Source organism: Astatotilapia calliptera, chromosome 12 (assembly GCF_900246225.1).
Source record: "Astatotilapia calliptera chromosome 12, fAstCal1.2, whole genome shotgun sequence".
In the NCBI taxonomy this organism is placed as follows: Eukaryota; Metazoa; Chordata; class Actinopteri; order Cichliformes; family Cichlidae; genus Astatotilapia; species Astatotilapia calliptera.
Genome location: NC_039313.1, coordinates 23,102,713 through 23,129,832, shown reverse-complemented (window position 1 = coordinate 23,129,832; position 27,120 = coordinate 23,102,713). Strand labels below are relative to the sequence as shown.

The 27,120-nt window shown below is 40.3% G+C and overlaps 1 protein-coding gene across 7 annotated transcripts; it reads left to right on the top strand.

Annotated features, from left to right (window-relative positions):
* Window positions 1-656: 656 nt before the first annotated feature.
* On the top strand, window positions 657-25,459 carry aak1a (AP2 associated kinase 1a). 7 transcript variants are annotated; one of them, XM_026187039.1, is made up of 20 exons: window positions 657-1,512; window positions 6,285-6,403; window positions 6,934-7,042; window positions 7,572-7,714; window positions 7,881-8,002; window positions 8,101-8,182; window positions 8,271-8,403; window positions 8,516-8,619; window positions 8,938-9,017; window positions 9,114-9,277; window positions 9,877-10,046; window positions 12,600-12,818; window positions 13,901-14,088; window positions 14,376-14,569; window positions 14,660-14,728; window positions 17,234-17,338; window positions 17,541-17,642; window positions 18,777-18,935; window positions 19,321-19,410; window positions 23,459-25,459. In XM_026187039.1, the coding sequence occupies exons 1-20, from the start codon at window positions 1,353-1,355 to the stop codon at window positions 24,310-24,312; spliced, it is 3,366 nt and encodes a 1,121-aa protein (XP_026042824.1). In that variant the 5' UTR covers window positions 657-1,352; the 3' UTR covers window positions 24,313-25,459. The 7 variants fall into 7 exon arrangements, with proteins under 7 accessions (XP_026042824.1, XP_026042830.1, XP_026042828.1 ...); XM_026187045.1 differs by lacking the exon at window positions 23,459-25,459 and adding an exon at window positions 19,936-22,243; XM_026187043.1 differs by lacking the exon at window positions 12,600-12,818.
* The last annotated feature ends 1,661 nt before the right edge of the window (window positions 25,460-27,120 follow it).

The following is a 27,120-nucleotide window of genomic DNA, read 5'->3' as shown; positions in this document are numbered from 1 at the left end:
TCCTTACATTATAAGGAATGTAAGGTTGAGGCAACAGTTGAGGCAACAGTTTCTGTGATTTGGTGCTATATAATAAATAAAACCAAAGTGAATTGAATTTAAGTGACTTTATGTGTTTGTAATTATGAATCTTTATTATAAAACTCTAACATAATATCTGTGTTTAAAAATGTAAGATTATCATGGATGTTTGAACTGGCCAACTTTATTGTTTGTTTTACTGACTTGATGTTTTGTTCTCAGTTTATTTTAGTTTAGTTACTGTGGGTTTGCTTGTTTCACTTTGGTTTTTGTATTTAAATATTGAGAACTATCCTATTCATTTATGTTATCTGGAATGGACATTTGCTTTTGGTGTATATCTTTTTACTTATTTGAGCTACCTTACCTAGTCCTGTGGTACTAAATAGAGTGCCTCATGGGCTTTCCATTGATATCTCGTGTGTTTGGGTGGCCTCTTTTAGCTCCAAAGACCAAGAAAATCACACACACAAAAAATCCCCTTCTGTAGATATTTCCTCGTCTTTGTTCACAAATTTGAGATTAAAGATTAAATTGGTTTCCTTTTATTTTACTGTTATTAGTAAATTAGACTGATGAAAAAACAAAACGCCCTTTATTTATGTTGACAATCCACAGCTCCGGGACAAGCAGGGTGCACTAACAGGAAGTCGCTGTTGATTTGACCAATCACACGAGGAGCAGTCCAGCAGGATTCAGGGGAGATGGGGAGGACTTCTGCCATTAGCGTGTACTGGTGACTGTGTTAGCTCTGTCATTAAGTTAACCTAGTTGACTAGGCTTATTCTAACCTGCAGCACGAATACAAACAGTAAAGAGCTGAAATTTTCTCAACGATACAGAGGTATAAGGCAGCAAGTGGACTAACATTTCCCTCGGGAGAATATCGACCGAGATGTGTAACGACCTGGACTTGATATCAGGAATCTACCTGGCTGCTAGTCTGTTGACTGACAGCTGGCACCTGGCTGCTTAGCTAGCTGACTAGCTAGCTAGGTGAGCTGACTGGGTTTTTCGGGCTCATAGTCCGGCTCATTGTGTAGCTAGTACTGATTTTGGTATAGAGTGGAAAGCGGCTTCTCTGCATTATTTGACTCCGCCTGCTGTTCAAACCATGAGTTAGCTGAACAGCATCAGGCAGCAGTGTTCGGGATATTTTAAGGTCCAGCTAGTTTCTCTAGCTTTTAGCTTGAAGCCAGCTAGCAGCATTCATTCAGCTGTTGAAGCGTTAACGCCAGCACCTCAGCGACTGACTCTGTCCAACTACTGTCGTTGTCGCGACATTTATACATTTTTGGACTCGGTCCTGCTTTGGGCAGTGTCAAGGGAAAATGAAGAAATTTTTTGATTCCCGTCGGGAGTTTGGGGGCTCCGGGCCTAGTCCTGGAGCCGGTGGAGGAGGCGCTGGTTCCGGCGGCGGTGGCAGCTTCATCGGACGAGTCTTCAGCATTGGAAGATATCAAGTAACCGTGGAGGAAACAATCGCTGAAGGTGAACTACGTGGCGTTCCCTTGTGTGGATTACTACAAACACTTTAATTGTGATTTGGACTGCTTCATTTAAACGATTGGGCCTGTTTTTGTTTTGTTTTTGGCCCAGTCAGAGTAATGTTACTAACACAATGATAAGCTATCATGTTTGCTATACATTACTAAGTGGAAATGGCATTGGTTAATGAATATTTACTGGTCAGGGTTTAGAGGTTACACATTTAGGCAGTCCTCTGCATGCCTGTTTGCTGCCAGGTTGCCCAAACCTGTCTTATCTGTTTATTTTTAATAATAACAATTATAATAACAACAGGCAGATTAGGAGGAAGACAGACTAGGCTGAAATTTTAAGATGTAAAGATGATGGGCTCTACATCTCTCAGTGTGTATTATCCTTGCATTACTACACTCTTTACTTGAAGGCTGGGAGGAACATAGCAAAACTGGATTTCCTGCTGTGCTGTAAGGGGCCAACGCCATGCTGAGTCACCTGTATGGATATTTACAGAGGGACTGGCAGATGTAGACTGCACAAGTTAAAATTAACTGGAAGTTGTTGGTTAGGATGTGTTGGCACATAGAATGTGACCTTACAGTAAGCTGAAACTCAAACATAACTTCACACAAACTTTTCCAGGTGAAAATATTCTTGCATGGTCATTTGTTAATCCAAATACTTAACTTAGTGTGGTGAGGACTGATTGCACCTTTTTTAGGTCATTTCTATTAGAACAGGCTAAACGGATATTGTGAAAGAGGTAAACCTTTTCCCTGTGGTCATTTGTCTTTGCAATGAGAGTCTGATGTCCTCTGTTAGCTAAGAGGGCCTGTTACTAAATAATAGATGAAAAAAGTCTGATTAATTTATCAGTACTATAGATGGGAACCATGTGTTTGGCCGCACACTGGCTTTATGAATGAGTTCCACAGCAAACTTCAGACCCGCCCTGTACTGGGATGTTAGGGAATTTCTTTGTTTCTGTGAGCTCAGTTTGGCCTTGCTGCAGATAATAACTTTAGAAAAGCACAATTCAGGTGTGTAATTCTTAGGCCTACTAAATGGCATCATCACCATAATTATATATACAGCTTCCCCAAGATGCAAGGTTTTATTTATTTATTTATTTTTTCCTTTCACTGCATTTTGATCTGGTAGTAGAGCTGCTCTTTGTAATTCGAGTACAGCTACTGGCAATACACCTGTTTATTCAGATGCTTTTCATTGAAGTCTGGGCCTGCAGTCACTGTTATCTGGCTGCGTCATGTAGTTAATTATTTTTTCCTCCTCTTACTCCAACTCCCTTTGTTGTCACTCTTGAACTTTGTGGCAACACACTTTACCCTGTGCTGACTAAAGCAGTGAGGGTGGCGCACTGTGCTGCTTTTGTAACTTTTTTTTCTTTTGTAACTTTGGTTTGGAGGTGCACGCTTTGAACAGTGTTATCTTTTTTTAGCTTTAGGTCTTGGGTAAATCTGTGATTTATTACTGACTTACCTCTGGATTTCCTGACACACAGCTCTCTCCCTTTACGGTCAGCAGGAAGTGTTGTTTTGTATTGATGTATAGAGTTACTGCTGGTAACATTAGTGCCCCCAGATCCTGCTGTCATTAATGTGCGAGTCATTCCCTTTTTGTATTCCATAATTATCACATTTTCTAACAGAGTGGGAAAAAAACTTTTCTAAGTCAGATTAGATAGTTTATGCCACCTTCTCTTTAGACGATCTCTGGTTTTTCTCCCTGTCACTGCAGTGTTGTGCATATGTTTGTAAACAGCATCGTAGTGGTGAGGGCATGTGCTGTGTCTTAGTCTAAAGCCTAGATGCTTATTATGCAAGTTCCATTACACTGACAGATTGTAACTGAACATTACAAGCATTGGTGACACTTTTCATTGCAGAGCCCAAAGGTTTATTTTTGTGTGCATTTACAACTGTGTTATAATCATTTTACGTCAAGGAGTAGTGGCTATTTTTAGCTGGACTTATTTAGTCACCCCGTCTCCTGAGACAGTAGACCACTGCTAAATGTTACTTAAGACAGCCGCTAATCCCTCTAATTTCTAACAGGCATCTCAGATTAGACTGTGCAAGACAGCAGTGGATCAGATGCCTCTGCTCTGCTGGGCTATACACACACGTGCCCGCCTAGTCTCTGCTCTTTATTCTGATTCAATACAGGCCTCAGCTCTTAATTAAACTTCATATCTCATCCAAGCAATTGCTTTTCATGTCATAACACTAATTACTGAGCAATGTGCTCTGCCAGCTCCTTTTTCTTATATGCAGAGAATTTAGCACTTCATTGTGAAACTTCAAGTCATTTAATTCATGTTGACAACAGTAAAATGACTAAGTTTCCTCATTCATGCTGACCCACACAGGATGGAGGACTGAAGCCCACATGATTTCATATTTAGTGTGGTTTCCTGTTAAAAAAAAATATTGCTGTACTCTATGAACGTCTTTAACAATGCAGCTCGTATTGAGTAATGCTGATAGTAGTAGAATAATAATAATAACAATGATAATTGAATCTAAAATATCCAGATATCTGCTGAGAGATACTCAGTTTGTGCTTTATTTATTAGTGTGGTATGATTCCTGGTGGTTTTAGTTGCTATGGTTGTCACTGTCATCATTGTGACTAAACGTGGGATGATATATTCTCTCACTTCCTGTCTTGTCAGTTTTGTCTTCTTGCATCTTTTTGGCACAGCTGCTTACTCACACAGTTTTGTTTCAAGGTCTTGTGACTATTGTGCCAGCCAGCTAACTCACCACACAGTGTTTACAGGGAATGCAGAATTATTAGGCAAGTTGTATTTTTGAGGAATAATTTTATTATTGAACAACAACCATGTTCTCAATGAACCCAAAAAACTCATTAATATCAAAGCTGAATGTTTTTGGAAGTAGTTTTTAGTTTGTTTTTAGTTTTAGCTATTTTAGGGGGATATCTGTGTGTGCAGGTGACTATTACTGTGCATAATTATTAGGCAACTTAACAAAAAACAAATATATACCCATTTCAATTATTTATTTTTACCAGTGAAACCAATATAACATCTCCACATTCACAAATATACATTTCTGACATTCAAAAACAAAACAAAAACAAATCAGCGACCAATATAGCCACCTTTCTTTGCAAGGGCACTCAAAAGCCTGCCATCCATGGATTCTGTCAGTGTTTTGATCTGTTCACCATCAACATTGCGTGCAGCAGCAACCACAGCCTCCCAGACACTGTTCAGAGAGGTGTACTGTTTTCCCTCCTTGTAAATCTCACATTTGATGATGGACCACAGGTTCTCAATGGGGTTCAGATCAGGTGAACAAGGAGGCCATGTCATTAGTTTTTCTTCTTTTATACCCTTTCTTGCCAGCCACGCTGTGGAGTACTTGGACGCGTGTGATGGAGCATTGTCCTGCATGAAAATCATGTTTTTCTTGAAGGATGCAGACTTCTTCCTGTACCACTGCTTGAAGAAGGTGTCTTCCAGAAACTGGCAGTAGGACTGGGAGTTGAACTTGACTCCATCCTCAACCCGAAAAGGCCCCACAAGCTCATCTTTGATGATACCAGCCCAAACCAGTACTCCACTTGCTGGCGTCTGAGTCGGACTGGAGCTCTCTGCCCTTTACCAATCCAGCCACGGGCCCATCAAGACTCACTCTCATTTCATCAGTCCATAAAACCTTAGAAAAATCAGTCTTGAGATATTTCTTGGCCCAGTCTTGACGTTTCAGCTTGTGTGTCTTGTTCAGTGGTGGTCGTCTTTCAGCCTTTCTTACCTTGGCCATGTCTCTGAGTATTGCACACCTTGTGCTTTTGGGCACTCCAGTGATGTTGCAGCTCTGAAATATGGCCAAACTGGTGGCAAGTGGCATCTTGGCAGCTGCATGCTTGACTTTTCTCAGTTCATGGGCAGTTATTTTGCGCCTTGGTTTTTCCACACGCTTCTTGCGACCCTGTTGACTATTTTGAATGAAACACTTGATTTTTTGATGATCACGCTTCAGAAGCTTTGCAATTTTGAGACTGCTGCATCCCTCTGCAAGATATCTCACTATTTCTGACTTTTCTGAGCCTGTCAAGTCCTTCTTTTGACCCATTTTGCCAAAGGAAAGGACGTTGCCTAATAATTATGCACACCTGATATAGGGTGTTGATGTCATTAGACCACACCCCTTCTCATTACAGAGATGCACATCACCTAATATGCTTAATTGGTAGTAGGCTTTCGAGCCTATACAGCTTGGAGTTAGACAACATGCATGAAAAGGATGATGTGGACAAAATACTCATTTGCCTAATAATTCTGCACTCCCTGTATGCTAAACCCAGGCCATCCAACAGGGTTGAATTATACCCTGCTGCAGGGCTGTTTGACACCAGTGGTTTAAACTGGATAAAGCGATTCGTTGCACATGTTTGATAGATTTTATTTTTATTGTGACTTTATCAGGCTCCTTGTAGTTTAGGTCATGATTATTTGATCTGCCAAGGTTGTCTTTTTTCCTCAGTAAAAATCAAGTCACTGTCAACAGATGGTCACTGTCCTGAGAAATAAACTCAAACCAGACTGAGCAAGGCAGTATGCTTAGCAGTGTTGTCTCATAGAAAGAACGCCCTGGGTTTTAGCACCAATGCAGTGCCACTTATAATTGCACTGTATATGGTGGCAAAAAATGCAAGAGACATAACTATGGTGGTTTTTCTATTTCTGCATTTCAATTTGTCCATTCTTCCTGTTCTTCTCTTTGCAGGAGGTTTTGCCATAGTCTTTTTGGTGAGGACTCATCAAGGTGCACGATGTGCACTAAAAAGAATGTATGTCAACAACGAACACGATTTGAAGATCTGCAAACTTGAAATACAAATTATGGTGAGTGTGATTGCCCCAAAGCTGACTGGAGAAAACTCAGCAATTTGCATTACTGTTAGCCTGCTCAGCAACAAACACAAAAATCTATCTAGTGTTAAGTAATTTGATACAGAAAATGCAAATATGAACAACCCAGAATGCCCGAAATTAAAAAAAAAAAAGTTATGCAAAAACACTATTTGACTTGTGTCAAGTGGTGATAACAAAGCAGCACTCAGGATTGTAATTAGTTCCATTTTAGAACATGAAGTTCTGTTTAAAATGTTGCCTTGTAAGCTCAGTTGCATGTCCGTTTCCTAACTGTAAGTGAAACAGACCAGTTCCTGTAGCCACTCCCTGGTGACATGCTTATCAGATGATTTTATCATCATTACCTTAAGTCCTTTGGCAGTTAAAATTAAACTGAGAATTTACAAACATTGATGTATTTTTTGATCTATCAAATAAAGTTTCTTAGGACTGCATGATATTTGAAAATTGCCTCTCTTGTTGTTCATCATTCCTGTTTCTCTCTCTGTTTGTTTACACAGAGGGACCTGGTGGGTAACAAAAATATAGTCGGCTTCCTGGACTCCAGCATAACTGCAGTCGGAGCTGGTGATGTGTGGGAAGTCCTGATCTTAATGGACTTCTGTCGAGGTAAATCGCCCAACCCCCTCCCCATGCCTTTCTATCTCTGAATTCAAAGCTCCATTACCCTCGGCTCTTACAGCATCCTTTCTTTTCTTTTTTTCCAAAGGCAAATGTTCAGCTGATAGCTGTCGTGGTCAATAGAACTTGTGTTTTACTCGGTGCTTAACTTAGCTGTGTCATTTGTAGAAAGATAAAATGTTAACATGCCTGTGCAGTTGTGAGCATCGTTAGGGTTTTTAAATTGTGTAGTGTCGAAAATGTATTAATTTTGTTATGCTATAAACAGCAATGTTAATGTGTTAAAGCAATACATTCATGATGCCCTCTTTACTTTTTTCTCTTATGTAAAAGCTGACCGCTTTGAAGTGTCATGTGAATGATAAAGATTAATGTATGTTTTTGTCATTTATTTTAGATGTGTTGGGATCAGAGTAAACTTATATTTGAGCCTTAAATATTACCTAGAAACTTTAAATAATTACATTAAAAAAAAGGAATTTATGTCTTTTTATTGACTAAATTTTTTTTCATTTAGGTGGCCAGGTGGTGAACCTAATGAACCAGCGGCTACAGACGGGCTTCACTGAAGCTGAGGTGTTACAGATCTTTTGTGACACGTGCGAGGCGGTCACTCGTCTACATCAGTGCAAGACTCCAATCATCCATCGAGATCTCAAGGCAAGCCTAATACATTTTCTGTATGCGAATACTACTGACAGCACAGATCTATCTAATGAATTATCACACTAGTAATTTGGAATATTTTTTGTTTGTTTGTTTGTTTTTTGCGTTTGTTTCACTGTACATCACATCTCACAAGTCTTATCTTGTCTTCCACACATAGGTGGAAAATATTCTTCTTCATGACCGGGGACACTATGTGCTCTGTGACTTTGGAAGTGCCACCAACCACTTCCAAAATCCACAGACAGAAGGGGTGGCAGCTTTAGAGGATGAAATCAAAAAGTTAGTTGTTTTTTTCCTCTTGATGTACCATCTACCCTATTTTCTCCCTATATTTCAGAAGCTCATTGGTCTGTTCTCATACATTACTGCTACTGCAGGTATACTACGCTGTCATACCGTGCTCCAGAGATGGTCAACCTCTATGGGGGAAATGTCATCACAACAAAAGCAGACATTTGGGTGAGGCTAACTTAAAAATATTATCTAACTACTATGACGTCATACAGAGTATATGTTTTTATATGTGTTCATTTCCTTGTCTGCGCAGGCCTTGGGTTGTCTTCTCTATAAGCTGTGCTACTTCACCCTTCCATTCGGCGAGAGCCAAGTGGCTATCTGTGATGGCAGTTTCACCATCCCAGACAACTCTCGCTACTCACATGAAATGCACTGTCTTATTAGTAAGTACTCTATTTGCTTAGATCATGCGACCGTTCTGCTTTCTGAATATGTGTAGTCTAGGTGCAGTTAAATTTAAATGCAAATTAACTCAGAATATTTTTTGTGTCTCAGGATACATGCTGGAACCTGATCCTGAAAAGAGGCCAGACATTTACCAAGTATCCTACTTTGCCTTTAAACTGGCTCGACGAGAGTGTCCCGTCCCAAATCTACATGTGAGTCATCACGGCGAGAGCAATAGTGGGAGTATTAGATGAAAATATGTGTGTGCTCAGCAGTAACTTAGATTTTCTTTTTGTTACTACATGTCTTTGATTTTACATCTCGTGTGCTGGAGTTTGAGTTTGAGTTTGAAACTTTCCTAGCTAGCTAGAAACAGCTATCTAGAACACAGTGATATTAATGACAGTACAGATTTTGTCACTAGGCCCTTAGTAATAACAAAGCACAAAACAATTATACATTTATGGAAAATACTAATCAAAAATGTGAAAAGATTTGATCATTTTTGATAAATCTTTTCTCCTCTGCAGAATTCTCCTATTCCTGCAAAACTTCCTGAGCCTATCAAAGCGAGTGAAGCAGTGGCCAAAAAGAGTCAAAACAAAGCCAGGTGAGTGACAAGCAAAGCGTGTGTGTTATTTTTATTAATATTATTGTCATAAGAAACTTTGCGTTACTCTGCAGAGTTTTCTTCTTCTTCCATCAGGCTCACAGACCCAGTTCCTACAACGGAAACCTCAATTGCACCTCGACAGCGGCCCAAAGCTGGCCAGGCTCAGCCCCAGCCCATATCAGGCATTCTTCCCATCCAGCCAGCACTCACCCCACGCAAGAGGCCTGGTGTGGCTACTGGGGCACCCCAGGCTATAGGTACAAGGAGCTGTTTAAACTATGATTTTCTCTATATGTCAGGGTTAAAACCATTGTGATCAAAGCCTGGATTTATGATGACTGTTACCCTGCTAATAACACTATTTATGTTGAATTACTTTTGGTTCATGAATCCCTCAAGAATTTCACTATAATTCACTATATATTTATATGCTGTGTTCCTATTGGTTTAGTCTGCTCTTTAAAGGCTTTTAGTTTTTATTTAAAGTCCCTTCTGGTCAACTTGCAGAGACAGAATAGATGGTGGCATGATTCACCCTCACATTTATTTATGTGTTGTTCAAAGTCATTCTTTTGATTGGTATCGGTCCAATTAGTTTTTGCCCCTCAGCCATAAAAAGGCTGATGGGGTGTTGTGTCACCCCACTGTGGGGGTGGGTGGCGTATATACCCAAGTTTGTGAATCCAATAACTCGAGAGTGAGGTGATTTAAGATTTTCTCACTCACTTGCACAACAATGTTTGTGTGGATGACAGCTGGTTCATGTAAGAATCTGCACAAAAAGAATCTGTGTCGTATTTGATGATCAAGAATACTTTTATAATTTTCTCATATATCGTATTAACTTCCCTTACAGGTGTCGGTATCAGTGTCCCTCCTCCAGCTTCAGCTGCTGTCCAACCTGCTCAACAGGCTCCGTCTGCTAACATGCAGCCGCAGGCTACATCTCAGCATCAGCAGCTGCTTATGAAGCAGCAGCAGCAGCAGCAAGCCTCTGCCTTCTTAAGCCCACAGAGCACTCAGCAGGTAGGAAGACTGTTAGAGCAAGAATGGAAATGGTGATTAGCTGCAATGTGTGCTGTTTCATGGATGACATTGAATAATGCTGTGCACGCGTGGTGAGACATTTTAATGCCTTTGTTTTCAAAGAATTAACAGCATAAGGGATTTTTCATAAAATGCATATTCACTGTGCAAGCAATAACAAGAAGAGTGTGATACCACGCAAAGGGTTTGGGCTTGATAATGAGACACACTTGAAAATACAAACTTCAGGTGTGGGCTGTCTGTGTTTTGCATGATGAACTATTTTGATTTCTGTGGATTTTAGTGATATTGTTTTTTGGCTGAGCTGCCCTGTTTGTTGTTCAAAATCAGTTTTAAGAGCTCTGTTTAGTTTCAGTGAAGCTTAAATTCAACATGATTATGTTCATCACTGGTGTGTGTGTGTTTCAAGCCAAAGCTACACATTTACACTGCTCCCAGTCTTAAGGTGGTAATCTCAAAGGTTTCAGGCCTGGTTTGATTTGGTTTCTTACCAATTAGATTGTGTTCATGGTGTTTATGCGTACAGTCACATACTTCCTATAGGTTTGTCCTATACAAATACTTTATAAATATAATCTAATGCCTCATCCTGTAGATGAACTCCACTTCTAGTTTCTTACACTATAGCTGGCAATGGTGGTCCTTGTTCTGCTCTCTAGGATTTGTGAACTTGTCGTAGTGCAACATGAAACACTTCTCCACCTGCTCCACATTCAGGCTTTTATGTTGCAATGGATCTCCACAGCTGGAGGAGGACTGTTGTCACAATCTGTAGTCCTGTAATATGTAGAAATCTGTAATATATAGAAGCTGGCATCAGTCAAGATCTGATCTTGAGAAGGAGCTGAATGATATTAAGGAATCCTGCAATAGTGTGTCTTATGTTACAGATAGGAAGAACCAGGGCCAACAGCAACTGTACTTCCCAAATAAAACACTTATGGATGCCGTCTTTTCCCCAGATGAATAAAGAAATAACAATGAGAAAATAAAGAATTAGTTGACAGGCAGTAAGTGTAATTTTCATTCATTCTGTGAGATATTGTGATTTGATTCTCATGCTGCACATAGCATGAGACTGCTAGCACCACACCTCAGTGAAAGGGTTGGAGGAAGTTACCTGGCTGAGAGGCAGGAAATGTGCTGTTTGCAGCTCTTTATTTAACCAACTTACTGTAGCTTCCTTTTCCATTCATTCTTGTAAGATTTTAACTAGATCTGCTGTCAACAAATTTTCAGTGTTATGACAGTGTCTCTCCTTTTGCCTGACTAGATCACCATAGTAACTGATGCTGAACACACAACCTATTCCTGCGCAGGTTATCTTCAGAGTTTTGGTTTAATTTTGGTCTGAATTTTGGTAAAACTTCAAGTTTCGAAACCCTAATGTGCAGTTGGAAATAAACAGCATTTATACAGCGTGTGTCAAAAAGAATCGTCTGATTTTAAAGTGGTTTTATTCCCCATTCTCCAGCAAAAGTGGAAATGCCTATTATTAGAAATAGGAGATTCGTGAGTGTCACGTGGTTGCTGGTCTGTAGCATAACAGCAGCAGTGGCAAGTTTGAGTATTGTGGAGACATGTTGTGTGTCTGGAGGGGGACACATTGAGAACTTGTTAACATTGTCTTGTTTGTAAAACTTATTATTCAGCCATGTACTTTAAAAATTTACCACAAGCTTCTATGTCCATTATTTCGATTACTGTCACTTTAAAATGATAGCTTTTTATAATAAGATGATTCTTTTTGATACACCTCACTTTATTTTAGTGCTAGGAGAGCTTGCGATTGATGATTTGCTGCCATCACTGCTCGCTTGTCTTATTTGCAGCAATAGGAGGTGTATTTTATATTCTTTTTCTAGATCTCTACTACCTGTTCCTCTGATAATGTTTCTGATCAGAGTAGGTGGAGCTAAGTCATTTGTTTTGTGTGGAGGAAGTATCAAATGACATGTCAGCTGCCCTCTTGGCACCTGAAGCAAGCCTAGGTTAACAAAGAAAGTTAATAACCACTACCATCATACCTGTTGTCTCAGACTGGATTGTTAGGTTTCATCAAGCCAGCTAACAGGAAAAGAAAATCTTGGCTATGCTGAACTTTCTTTCTTAGTACACGCCTGTTGACGTGTTTCGTTGACACGTTCTTGAGGAATGATAGTGTGAACTACTAAGCTTACAGACAAACTCGTTGCATTTGTACTGCAAAATTACATATTTACTTATTAGGAATCATTCCTCAGAAAACTGTTAAATTCCCATTCTGTTACCTCATTTATCAATAAATGTCAATTTAACAGACATTTGTTCAAACAAACCCTTTGAGATTCCCACTTTATTATGAGCTGCAACAAATATTTCCATATTTTTATAGGTTTGTTGTAGGTTTTCTTCCGTGCATTCATGTTGTTTGCTGGTGAAGCAGAACAGAAAAAATTAATCTGGTTTAGTTTTGCAATACATAACAGAAAATATTTCAGTTGGGCCACAGTTTACCTTGCTCACGGTCAGCTGTGTGGTGTTCCTGTGTAGCATCACCTGGTACAGAACCTCTACCACCACCAACTTCAGCAACAACAAACATCACAAGCATCCAGTCTGCTGCAATATAAACCTGTTCCTCAAGTTGTTACCCTGCAGCATCAACACCAACAGCAGCAGCATTTAGTCCTTGAAACTGCAGCTGCCCATCTCACACCCATCCCCGAGTCCGCAGTTGTTGGTCCTGCAGCTCGTGGTCCAGAGTTTGTGGTAACGTCCTACTCCTGCTGCTGTCTGCTACTCTTTGGGTCGGGGCTGATTATTGGCTCGTCTCTAACGAATCACATCCAGACTTTTGCTCACTTTTTCCTCTTCTCGGTGGCAAAATATTCGAAAAATCTCATTCCATTTTTACTGAATGTATAATGTATAGAATTTTCATGAGTTTCTGTCAGACTGTTTCATGTTTTCCTCTCCTGTAAATGTTTCCTGTTTTCATAGAGTTGTAGTTTGGAGCAATCTTCAATCTCTTTGATCAATTTTCTTTTCCAGTTGCTCTTACTTGTTCTAATGTTTGTATCTGGTTCATTTATTTCTTTTTTTTTTTCTTTTTTTTTTTATAATACTGAACTGTGCAAAAGTCTTCAGTTTTTTCTTTATGTTTTGCTTCCAAGCAGCCAGACTTGCATGTAATTTTTAAGTGGTCCTGAGCAATAGTTCTCCAGGCTTTATGAAGGACTTTTAAAGTTTTTCTTTGGACTTTGGCCTTTTTCACTCATTTTTAGTCCAGTACTTGTATCTGACCATTTCAGAGGAATACTGACCTTTGAATTGTTCAAACATAGAAAAGACAGCTAACTCAATAGATGAACCAGTGTTGTATCTACACTTAAGAGACAGCTTGGCTTTTATGAGCAGAACCAATTTTAAATTGTATCTTTAGGCACTTTGTTACAGTAGCCTATTGCAAAAACATACCATTTGTTTTTGAGCTGACTCTTTGAAAAATGAAGAGCTTTAATTGTCCTTCAAGAAACTGGAGAAGTACTTCTAAAGACCAGAAATTACAAGAAAGCTTATCTAGCAGAGTTCAGGCTGTGTTGAAGAATAACGGTGGTCATACCAAATATTGACTTTCAATCTGTTTAGAATTGTACAAACTCTGTTTGTGCTTCTATATAATTTTTTTCCGTGTATGTTTGCACGTGTTTCTATAGACCACAGGAACTTCTACTATTTTTCTAGAAAAATATAAAGAAAAGACTCTAGACTTTTGAACAGTACCATAGAGAAAAGGTTTTAGTTACTAACACATTTTCACCCCTCTGCATCATTTTTTTTTCTCATTGCAGACGACTGGCAGAGGGATCCACAAAGTTGGCTCCCTGACACCCCCCTCCTCGCCAAAGACGGCCACCAAGAGTGGCCACAGACGTATCCTTAGTGATGTCACCCACAGTGCCGTGTTTGGGGTCCCCGTTAGCAAGTCGACCCAGCTACTTCAGGCAGCCGCAGCTGAAGCCAGCCTCAACAAGTCCAAGTGAGCAGAATGAACTCCCCTCAGTGATCTGAGGATGAACTGTTCTTTCATGACACTGAGTGAAGATCGACGTGCAATAGACAGTACATTCATATCACAGCACCCAGAAAGAGGACAAATAACTCTTTTAGATCCCCGAGAATATCTCACTTCAGTCTTTAAATAACTGTTCATTCTCTCTCCTTACTACCGCATACATCAGGAGGCCAGTGTGCATTGACTTAACAGCCTTTGTGTAGTTTCACTGTGTGCTCCTACTGTCTTTTATATTTATCTTTGTACTGCAGATCAGCAAGCACTACTCCTTCTGGGTCCCCCTGCTCGTCCCAACAGAGTGTATACCATCCAGGTGACGGGGACGCCTCCTCAGCACTCACTGTCCCCCACACTCAGCCCGCCTGGAATCCTTTTGGCGACGATAACTTCTCTAAGCTAACAGCAGAGGAGCTTCTTAACAAAGACTTTGCAAAGCTAGCTGAGAGTAAGTTCAGTTTGTTCACACACAGCATTAGTGAATCATTCCATGATCTAAAACCTGTTTGTTTTTTCTCCTCCTTTGGCTTGTGCACAGCTGCTGCAGCTGGAGAGAAAGCTGCGGGATCCAATGAAAATCTCATTCCCAGCCTCAATGCCTTTCCAGGTAAGTCTTTGTTTAGCTTTTCTCAGTATGCCTCTGACAGCTTTGTAAAGGATGCTTCTGAACCAGCTGGATTTGTCTCAGTGATTGAGTATATGCGTATAATGTTAATCTATCATAAGGATTTGTCTGTGGGCTTGTGTACTTCTATTAAAAGAAAACAGTTTATAACCATCAGAAATCACAGCGCAGCCATCATCTTAATCTTATTTGCATGGTGATTGTTTTTTTTTTTATTGTTACATCTATATGCATCCATTGTAGGAAAAGCGTCCGCAATTAATATTGAAATATTCAAGTATTAGCTGTTGATACTACTAAAGCCAGTGTCCAGGACAGCCCTAGAGGCTTGCGCTTGTTGTAAGCAGGCAAATAGTCAAGTCAGAGTATCAGCTTTAAACTGCAGATCTTCAACTGATGATTCCAAGCACTGACTTTGAGTAAGCATCCCTATTTTCTTGCATATTATTAGAAAATTTCTGTTGTGTAGGTTATAGCTGCTCTATATGTTGCTGTCTCAATTTTTAGAGTCCACTGTGCAGTATTGATCTATAGCCATCACCAAGTGTAGCGTCAGCACTATTGTCTCTCAGACCCTTTTAACTGCCTCTCACTCTATAATATTGTGGTCACACCAGGACGCACAACGAGCCATCCCTTTGATTCTCCTGGACTCTTAGCAAATATACCTCATGAGTGACTTTGTATTTGCTCAGGTAGTTTCTTGGCTTTCACACCATCCACAGGTTAGCTTCCAAGTGCCAGTTTTTGTGGTTTGGATTAGTACACAGTTCTACCTTGTTGACTTAGCGAGCAGCCTCACAGTGGCTTCTTGTCAGCGTTCATGAATAGACAGTGTTGCTACAGCTAGATCGCATCTCATTTGCAGGTCTGTGCTTTCTCCTTCTCTGTTGCCTGGTAACGCGAAGGACAAATTCTCCTTTGTTAATTGGATTGCTTTACTACTAGTGGAGCCTGCTTACCAGTGCTGCTAGGAACAAGAGAAAGCTAAGCGCACTCTCCTGTTGAAATGACGGTCCAGCTTTTTATTTTATTCTCTGTTTAGTCTTGAGTTCTTCTGGAAGTGTATGCTTCATGCCTCTTTACCTTTTTTTTTATTTTCTTTTTTTTTGTTTACATACTGTTTAAGGCCTGAACTGAGAGGATAAAAACGTTACGTAATAAGGGTGTGGGTAATCTTCTCTGTCCAGCCTAAGCTATCTCTTTGACTCTTTGGATCCCTTACTGAGATAGAATGCACACAAGCAAACACACTCTGACTTCTGCTAAAGAAGCACAACATCCCATCTGAGATAACGTGAAAACAGCCTTGTGGCAAGAGTGCAACAGCATGTAAAACATACTGTATGTAGCATTTTAAAACTGCATATTTTCACTGTTCCCTGTGAAAATCAAATGTTTGACATTTAGGATTTGTGAAAAGCTTTTCACCAGCGTTGGCGTCTTTCCTATAGCGAAGGGGTCAGAAGGTCACATCTGCTGTGCCATTTTCTGAGCCAACACATTCCTTGTCCTAGATGCCCCCCCCCCCCAACCCTTTCTTTGCCCCTAGCAGTTTCCTGTGAGTATAAGGCTGCAGTGAAAAATTAGTAACTGCATGAAATACACTTATACTATAATAAATAGAAATACACTTCATGCATGCAGCACACTTAGTACTTAGTAAAATCAGATCTTATTTGTTTTGGTAACGACAACTTAACAACATCAACTGTGGGTTTTGTTTTCTTTTTTTGTGCACTGCTCCAAAAATGAGCTGAAAATGTTGTGGAAAATAAAAAGAAAGGTCTTCATTGGTTGCTTTAACTTGAAGTTTTTGAAGGTGTGAAAGAGCATGAGAAATGTTTTCTGCATTAAAGATCTGCTGCCATAATTTAACTTTTTTTGGCAACTGAATGCTATTGAGGAAGGAACTTATAACCCAGGGATGTCAAACTCATTTCACGTTGTGTGCCACGTACAGCTCACTTTGACCAAATAAATAAAAAATGTTTAAAATCTGCAATCAATTAGTAAAATGTATTTCTTTTGTATAGTATGACTAGTCATATCTGTAGGAAAAGCTGCAAAACTCATTAAAACACATTTAAAAGTCAAAACATTTATGCTGTTCCTTATATCTTCCAGAGGCAGTTGATTGGAGTCTTTGCTTGGCTTTTTTTGGCCCCAGGGCCTTATGTTTGACAACCCTGATATAAACTAACAAATGATTCAGTAATTTTATTATATTGACGTGAAAGTACCTCGAAATTTACATGATATCCTTAATTTTTTTTTCTTGCTGGATGAATCTTGCTTCTAAAAATGCTGACCATGAAGGCAGATGGATGCATTTGTCCTTGTTGATTTTTGCCATCATGCACCATCGCAAAGTGTAGTTTCTCTGCTTCTTTGTCATTTCTATGGAAAATCCTCTCTCATTGCCTTTTTCTCTGTTGCCATCTGTCCCTTTCTCTTCTCCCTCTTCTTTCTCTGGCTCACTCACAGAGAAGCTGATTGAGGGACAGAAGTCCCCTGATACTTCTCTTCTGCTCCCTGACCTCTTAACCCTGACTGACTCCTTCAACACTGCTGCAGAGAGCACCACAAATGGTACCAGCTATGTTCTTGTCCCATGCTTTGCCCCCAAAAATTCCTCATTTGCTCTGCATATGTCTTCCTTCCCTTTCTTTTCTCTAACATCCTTACAAAGTCAGGCATATCATCTGGGAAAGGAACAAAGAAGATGTTCTTCTTTCTTTTCTGTACTAATAACAACGTCTTTGTATTACTGTTTTACGTTGTGTTTATGTAGTAAAGGCAGAGGTGTGTGTGGACTCACTGATTCCTGGTTTGGAGGCTCCCCAGCCCCAGAGACATTTGGGCCAGCCAGAGCTCATTCCTGCCAGTGTGCCAGGTTAGCATCCTGGACCTCAGAATAGCACTTTTTCCGATCACTGTTTTACCCAAGGTTAACTAAGTTCAGGTTCTGCGACAATCCTAAGATGTAGTTTTATTGATTTATATTAACTCAAACATTTGCTGGCGTTCCAGATAGGGTTGTTCGTGTCGCAAAATAAACTGTTTACGGCAATATTTTTCACCATTTTGATGGTCCTTGTAGTGGCTATATTAATTTCTTAAAGTTCTCTCTTTCTCTTATATTTTATATAACCACACTAAAGATGGACAAGCGCCTGTTTTTATGCGTTGGTTAGCAACAACGACGGTAACAGCATCGCGTGTCCGCTTGTTTATGTTCCACATAAACCTTTCACAATAAAGCTCAAGATCCTGTTGAGACTTTTCAAAATAAACTGAATCACGTGAAAGAGCAGATTATTTACGGATGAGAATTTAAAAAAGAGCCGCCAGGTGCTAAAGAATAAACCTTAGCATCAAACGTTAGAACAGGCTTTTCCCCGCAGCACGCCGTGTAATAAATACTCACAAAGAAAACGGCGGCTGTTACAACTTATGTCTAAAAATGTGTAGTTTCATGCATCGGTTAAAACACTCGACTCCAGCTACATGACGCGCAGCTGGAAACACTTCCCGCAAGACGAGCTGCCCGCGATTCACAGAATTTACAGAAAATGTTACATTTTTGTGATTTATATCGTTATCAGACAATAGAATTCTTATATCAGGATATGAGATTTTGGGCATATCGCACAGCCTTAGTTCCAGATCACAATCATTTTGGTCTATAACTAGAACAGTTGCTTTAGGATAGTTCAGTTATATGGACCATAACCTGCTTAAGCTTTAGGGTGTTAAGTGGTCTATTCACTGAGATCTGCTTGCATTTTTCTGTGACCCACTTTGCCACGTTTATCTTGAAAAGTGCTATAGAAATAAAAATTGTGCTCAATCATTGAAAAAGAGATGCCTCTTTTTATTGTTTGTTATTAAATGAAGCTAACATAGCTTTTAAACTCTTTATGCTTGCACATATAAGCTATTATAGTAATACAATGCATCTTTTTCTGCTCCTTGCACTAACAGTCTTACTTTCTCATACCCTTTCTTTCTCTGGCCGCTGTCTCAGATTCTCTCACTGGGGAGGATTCTCTGCTGGGTTGTGATCTGTTATCTCATACCTGTCATGGAAACCCATCTGTTTCTGTTCTCCCTTCTTCTTGCTCCTCTGCTCCTCCTGGCGCTGGATCCTGCCTGGAGGAGCTGCCAGCTGGTCAGACTGCTTCTGGTAAGACCTTTTATTTTCCGCGTGCGTGTGTGTGGGGGGGCGGGGTTTTGGGGTTTCAGTGTTTGTGGCAACACAATTGCAGACCCCTGATCAACCACACAATAGAAAGGCCTGTTGAAACAGTAAAAAGCAAAAGTGGAAATTGAATTGGACACTAAATGACAGCCTCGCCAGACCCTTGACTCATTTGTAGAAGATGCTAAAAGCCATGTAAAACTGAATGGCTTTTAAAAACTTTGACTGCCCTGGCTGCTTCCGTTTATAATCTACTCGCATCCTCCTTTCTTTTCTTCTCCTTCTTTTTTTTATTTCCTGCTCTTTTTGTTGGCCGAGTTAACCTCTTCCCGCTTCCATCGTTACTTCACTTCCTCTTCCTTCACCACAGACTCTGCTTTCCTCATGTCGTGTGGGGAGAAGGGCAATGACGACGAGTTTGATCCTATTCCAGTGCTCATCTCCAAAAACTCAAATCAAGGTAAGGCTAACCTAATTCTGAGATGAGCACTCACACCTGCTGAAACCCAGACTGTGAGCCACGAAGATGAATGAGCTAGCCCCCCCTCCCAGTTTAGTCACCATTAGCTTGTTCCTGGGATTTCTGATGTGAGAAGTCTTGTATGGGTGGCTTTTTTCTTATCTCATCGAGCTCTCACATTAGTCATCTTTTAACTCCCAGTGCTTCGCCATCTTGCAGGTGTTTTGACTCTTTTTAGTTTATCTTGAAAGTCTCCCCATGTTAGTATGGCTTTCCCTAACTCCCCCCTCCCCCTGTAATGATGCAGCTGTATAAAAGTTATCCCAGCTCACTCTCTGCTTGTTTCTCTTTCTACCCCCTATTCATGCATCTCTCTCCCCTCATCCTGGTCATCTTCCCACTCTTTAATTTCTTCATGCAATCCCTGTTAAAATGACTTATTCTTTTGCTTGTCTTTCACACTCTCCCTCGGCTCCTCCATGCCCATCTCTGTCTCTATCTCTCTTTCTTTCTGGCACGTTCCAGGTGGTCACTCGCGCACCAACAGTGGCAGTTCAGAGTCCAGCATCCCCAACTTGGCTCGCTCCCTTCTGCTGGTGGATCAGCTCATCGACCTCTAGAGGGGGTGGGAGAGGTCGAAGGGGCAGTGTGCAATCCTAACAAAGGGATATGGGGGGAGGGTTGGGGGGTAAAGATGGGCACGCAGAGACACTTAATGTAGCACCTTATGAGGACCAAGAGGAGCCAGTATTCTCTTTATGTGCCTCCTTGGCCTCAACTCCATCTCTAGTTGCCTGATAGCTGGTTTCATATGTCTCTGCTAGCCGCTGACATTCCCACACTGGTAAAAATCTTTTCATTAATGCCTGAGCATATCGTCCGCTTCTGTCTTGGCTACACCATGGTCTTCCTCATGCTTTCTTCTTACTCCCATTAACATCCTTCACAGAGTGCACGGCCATAGTCGACCATCATCGTATGCACATGTTAAGCATGGTTATATGTGTCAGGGGTCTGACTAAAGACTGTAGAATGCTGTAGATAATTTGATGCACTTTCCTATGAGAGCTTTGAACTACTGACCAAACAAAGATGCAACCTGGAGCTGCGCTTCTGTTCGGATTGAACCAGTTTACATATAAAAGAAGAAGTGTCAGTTTTGGATAGGTTTTAAAGATTTCTCACACTGTTGGAGTGCGCATAGTCATGGAAAGTCAAATCTGTTCAAGCCATCATGTGCCATGATTCCTTTATAGATCTATTTGTCTAAACCAGCTATTCCCAAAGTCAAGAGTGCTGCAGCCCACTTAAAAACCAGAAAATCCCACGGGCCCCACCCAGTGTTAAATCTTCACTCTAATCAAAACACGAGAGGGTGGTGTGTTTTTTCTTGACATTTCTATTTTAAAAAAGCATAAACAGCCCAGGCTGTTTGCTATAAATTGCTAATGCTGCCCAATCACATGCAAAGTGTCATGGCCACCTGCCACTGGGACTCAGACTTCAAAACAAGAGCGTAAATTTAGATCAGAGTGATGAAAAACTTCACAAACTCACCACCTCCGATCACCAGTGTTAATTCACTTTTATATAAATAAATACATTTAAATATGTACATACTTGTACATACTTGAGCGTAATTTCTGTTATTACTGCAGGCACCTGTAGTACCTTTGTGGCCCACACTTTGGGAATCACTGGTGTAAACCGACCAAGTGGCTTCACAGGCTTGAGCATACCTGTATACTGTCCCCTCTTTCTGGATGTTAAGCAGTGTGTCTAGCGTATTCTAATGCTACACCTGTAAATCTGTCAGTTGTAATCATTTCCTGAAACTGCTGAGGTCAGTGTTAATACAGCTGGTGAGTTCGGCTCCATTGCCACAGCACAGCTTCCCACCATTGTCAGCATTATCTACAACACCACTAATGCCAGCTCATTCTCATACCTGTGACCCATCGTTGAGGTAAGCACAGCAGAAGTAAAAGGGAATGAAGGTATTTGACCTGTTCCGATGCCAAAGCTAAACAAGACTCTATTATCATGCTGTTTTTCCTCTGTGTTGGTCCGCTCTCAGGGTCGTATAAATGAGCAGATTTTTAGCAGAATACCACCGTCACAGAGAGGGAAGTGTGACGTAAATGTCATTATTTTGTGTAGGTATTATGTTAATGAAGGAACTTTACATGAAAATATCCTTCCTCCCTCTCCCACTGACATCCTCTCAATCTTCTCTGGCCAATCCTTTGTTACCATATACCATAAAGTCAGTTGTGACAGTCTGTCCAGATGAAAGAGAAATGTAAATATACATAAAGTAACACTTTTTTCTTTTTTCTTTTTTTTGCACTTGTCAGCATTGGTAAAGGTAGATTTTAGTGTGTAACATTTTATCATGTTATGATTAAAAGTGACTATTATTGATAGTGCTTTAGAAAGAATGTATTAACTGAGGACCATTATAAAATATGTAAAAATTGTATAAGGATGTATAGATAAAACATATTTGTGTATGAGGCTTTATTTAAGAGTGCAAAACTGTCGACTCTGTCCTTCTGTCTTCTCTCTTAGTTCTTGTCAAACATTTATCTAGTGCTCACGGTTTAGTTACCAAACAAACATGAGACTAAGTGCTTTTGAATCGCTTGACTGGATAGTATGTGTTGCTCTCCATTGCAGCTGTTAGGTTATACACTAGTACTGGTACATGTAAGTTACTGTATATGCCTGAATAGATTTTATTTAACAGAGCTAATGACGGAACTAACTTCCTGATAACACTGGGATACCTTTCACCTCTGTCTCCTATAGTTCATTAAATAATCATAAGAAAGGCTTGTGTGTGAGTTGTATTACATCTGATCTTAACCATTTTAAATGTCTACATCCCATTTTCTTTCCATTTAATATTGCGGTTCATATTTTTGCAGTCCACTATAATTCTGCATCCTGCAGCACTCTGCCACTGGTTGCAGACTTTTACGTGTGTTGCTGTGCTCTTTGGGTTGAAATGCAAACAGACTATCTATAATCATCAAAGTGTTAATGAAGTATCACTGATGGAGATCATCAGACTCGTCGTTCCCTTGGTGTTCTCTTAGCCATAAAAGGCTAATGGGGTATTGTCATGAATCCTATTCATATCACCCGGTGTAATGGTCATAAATAGAGTGGTTGTTGTGATCAGACCAGTTTTCAGAAACCTAAAAACTTTATTCCTCCTCACACTTTTCTAATTTGCCTTCCTAAATTGTGTGTCTGTTAATCAGGTAATATCTCAAGTTGACTGTACAGACTATGAGCTGTATTGTGAGAGATGAGAAGCTGTTTTTCTACACACTTACGTGAGCTGTCACACTGTGGGATATTTTTGTCAGCTCCAAACTGTGTCATATTCACACTTAAGTCATACGGAAAGGGCGTGGACGATTTAAAACACAAGTGAGGAGGAAAAGCTCGCCCAAGAAGTAAAACAAAACAAGAGCCGAAAGAGCTGGTCTTTTCCTTTAATTGCTTCAACTAACCTTTCCCCCTGAGCTGCACGTTAACAACTGCTGTCAACACTGCTGAGGTAAGACTGATCTGTCTTCTGTGCAGTCTGTCTGTCGCTAACTATTTTTCACTTTTGCTGTGAAGGCTCTTTCCCCTTGTTTCCACAGATCTTTCTCATGCTCCCTCCTCAACTGACTCAGTTTTAACCTAAAGCAAAACTGCTGCCACTGTTTTCCTGTAACACCGGGCGTTACTTGTGAAGGTTGAGTTGAGAATCGTGGAAACAAGGTTAATGTGGTGACGTACTAGTAGAACTGGTAGTGTTGTGACTGTGACCTGTTCAGAGTAGAATTGTAGTCTTGTGATGGGTTCTCATTGTTTAGTCATCCTCGAAAATCAGTGACTTACAGATTTTAGAGTCCATCTGTTATGCGAGACGGATCTGGTAGATAAATGGGCAGCTGGACCACAGATGGCAGTTCCTTCTCATTTGTATTCTAACATTTTTGTTTACCTCCAATTTGTTTTCCCCCTCTATCTTTGCTTGCTTGAACAGATCTCCAAGGGGAGAGTAATGGCTACTCTGTGCTTGAGGAGGGACAAGAGACTGAAGCTGTAGGAGCAGATTCTCCACAGAATGAGGGCTGTGTGCACTCCAGCGATGAAGACGAAGAAAAAGAAGCACACAAGGACGAGCAAGAGGACGGTGAAGGCATTGAGAGTCACATAGCCCCCCATGACTGCAGCGGTTCTAGACCTCTGCTGCAGGACTCTGAGGATGAAGAAGACCAAGGGCCTCAGTTAGCTCTCCATCCATCTCTGCACTCCAGCACAGCAGCAGCACAATCAGCTACAACCTTCGATCAACCTGCTCCAAATACCTTTGCCCAGAATCACTTCCAGCATGTACACGAGGCAGCAAAGGAGATGGAGGGCGCTGCAGATATCTTCTCCAAAGCCCCCTTTCTGATTGCGCAAGAAGACACAAGTGACGTATTCGCCAACGCTCCATTTCCACGCGGTCCCCTCGCGGCTCAGCAGCAGCAGCAGCTCGACGTTTTCTCTCAGGCTCCATTCGGAAAAAGAAAGGAGCCCAAAGGAGCGCAGCCGAAGACCTCGTACCCCCACGCAGCTGGAGCTCACGCTGTAACCTCTGATCAAGGAGTCTTAGAACAGGTTGCCCAGCAACCTTTCCGTCCTCAAGCTCTGGCCAAATACTCCCGACACTTTGAAGGACCTGTGCCCCAGCAGCCAGCAGCAGCTCACAGAGCGGCGTCTAACGCGAGCAAGCAGGCTGCTGTAGCATCTGTCCCCGCTGGACCTCTGCACTCGTGGACCTCAGACGTGAGCGCTGTAGACCCATTTGTCTCTGCACCCTTTCACCTCAAGGCACCGCAAGAAAAGCCCTGAACGCACACTCACAGGTCAGGGCAGTGGGAATCCGCGCCTACCGAAATATGCAAAGTGTAACAGGCGTAACGCATGCTGTCACCAGCGCTGCAGCGGGACTGCAGGCCTGCATGGATCTCATTCTTAACCAACTCAAATAGTGCAAGGTCATCTTTACTTTGAGTAAACTGACATCAGTCCCACATTCACACTATTTTGTTTCCCTCTGCCTTTCACGTTTTCCTTCTTGTTCTTATTTACACAATGACTACATTATGGTCAAGCGTTTGATTGTTTTCTCGCCTACCTCAGTTTTTTTTTTTTTTTTTTTTTCCTTTTGGTGTGCGTCGGCGCTGAAATATCACACACAGTGAGGGAGGTCATAGACTGTCTGCAGCCGTGGCGGTTAAATTTCCTGGACAGTTTGAACTTCATTGATCTGAAAATGCCTCATTCCTTTATTTTAGTAGTCAGCTTGAATGACGTGACAGTAACTTCATAGAAGCTTGAAAGATGGGAAGACACAGCCTAGGAATATTTCATTAAACTAGAAATGTGCAAATGCCTTACAGTTAAACATTTACAGTTACTTTTTGTCTTTTATGCTTCGAAGTTCATAAAGGAGATGCTGGATGTTGATGCAAAGTGTAAATTAAACGTGTGCGTTACGTTTGCCGTCACAATCATGTCATACAAAAACAGTTTGTTCCACATCATGTACGAACTATAAGTAAATGTTAGTCATATAACATTTATTATGGTAATTCTTATGTTGTATAAATGAAGACCATTCCCGTTGTTTGTCCTCACTGTACAATATGACATCTCCAAAGCCTTAACACCCTTGCTGCACCTCAGAACCACATCAGAACATCAGCAGCATTCATCACGTTTGCCTTCGTGCCCTCCTTAAATGAAAATAAAGACACTGCTGCATTCACATATCTTACTGTACTCGTGTTCAGCACCAAATACCTGTGTACAATCATGTACAACTTCCTCTTGCTGTCTGCTGTACACGCACGCACAAGATTGTCATCGAGCACAGGAATGCGTCTTTGTTGTCGACTTCTGTATCCTAACTGTGACACATTTATGAACAACTGAAGTGAAAACTTTTGACTGCAGCTTCAAATTAAATAAATAAATATTACAACTGTCTACGGCACTCATGCTTCGCAGTTCCAGTCAGGGTAAATGTAGTGTTGTCCAAGTGAAATCTTATATGGTGTCTGATTGATGACATTCCTGTTGGATTTGTTTCCGTTGCCATTCAGACGTATTTAATTGTCTTTGTTCTTTATAGAATCATGGAAGACCTATTTGGTTCCCAAAAGGGATCCAGCCTTTCTCAACCCAAAGCTTAAATTATGTTTTTCTCCTTTGCAATGTAAAATCTTTTATTTCGAAGTGTTCGGTATTTTGATATAAATGTTTACTTTTCTCATCCCAGTTTTAAACAAGACGATTGCACATAATCACTGACAGAGTGTCACGGTTCTTGAAGAATGTGTTTTGTTTGTAACACAGCTGTAAGTTTGTTTTTGTTTATTTTGTTTGTTTGAGGAGGGGGGGGGGGGCGGTGACCGGTGTTGTGTAAGAAACATTTGGAGTAACAGTTGATAACACTGTTGGACAGGAAAGCACTCAAAATACTTCTTATGCTGCACAGCCTGCCTTTGAAAACTGTCATGAGATACTATTAAATGAATGTAAATCAAAATTGTGTGCATGTGGTTTTTGTTTTTTAAATGATCGTCAAAACATTCAGTTCATGATGAAGTTGGTCCACCACGAGTTAAGTGTTATCTTTTGTACCTCTTAAATTTGATATATATAATTCTAGGTTATTAATAATATACCTCGGGCATAATGAAACATTACCTTGACCAACATAATAAGGGAGGCTAATGGGTTGGGTTTTGCTATACAATGAGGGCTTTACAATGATGACTCATTCCATACAAAAAAAAAAAAATTTTTTTACATAAATAATAATGATTACATCTTGCCTCATAAAGATCAACTGTTTTTTTTTTCTCTCTATTGAATTAGTTATGCTGTCTTTAACAATGGTCCCCTGGGTGTTCTCATATTTGCCTACATTTTTTGCTCTTCTGGATGTAGTTCATAAGAAGGGAGAACTGTTTGTTTATTTATGTATCTATTGGTTTATTTATTTTACCAAATGAACTAGTTGTGGTCATATGGTTAGACTATGGTTGAAGTACATTCTTCTTAAATGTAGGTCCTCCAATGCTTAGTGTGCAAAAAAGATTTATTTTCATCGGTTAGTGGACTGATTGTTGGTAAAAGAAATAAATACATTATTATATCTAAGACATACTTTGGTCATCTACAGAAATGTCCAATTTGGGATTGCACGCTGTCTTAAATTTAATTTCATTTCTATTTAAACTCCGATCACATTCTTACACAACATGTTGACTTTATGCAATCACAAAAATGGCATCTTAGATGAATTTTTAAAAGTACTTTTTGTTTTGGTTATTTATATATTTTACTCAAATACATTGCTGCTACCTTATGTCATTGGGAATTTTAAACTAATTTTAAACTGTGTATATATAAAAATAAAAAATAAAAAAAACCACCCAGCACGCCCCTGCGGGCGGTTTATCCTTCAAGCTCGGGTCCTCTACCAGAGGCCTGGGAGCTTGAGGGTTATATATATATATATATATATATATATATATATATATATATATATATATATATATATATATATATATATAGTTTAAAATTAGTTAAAAAAAAAAATATATATATATATATATATGTATATATTCATGAGAGCAATTACCGGAG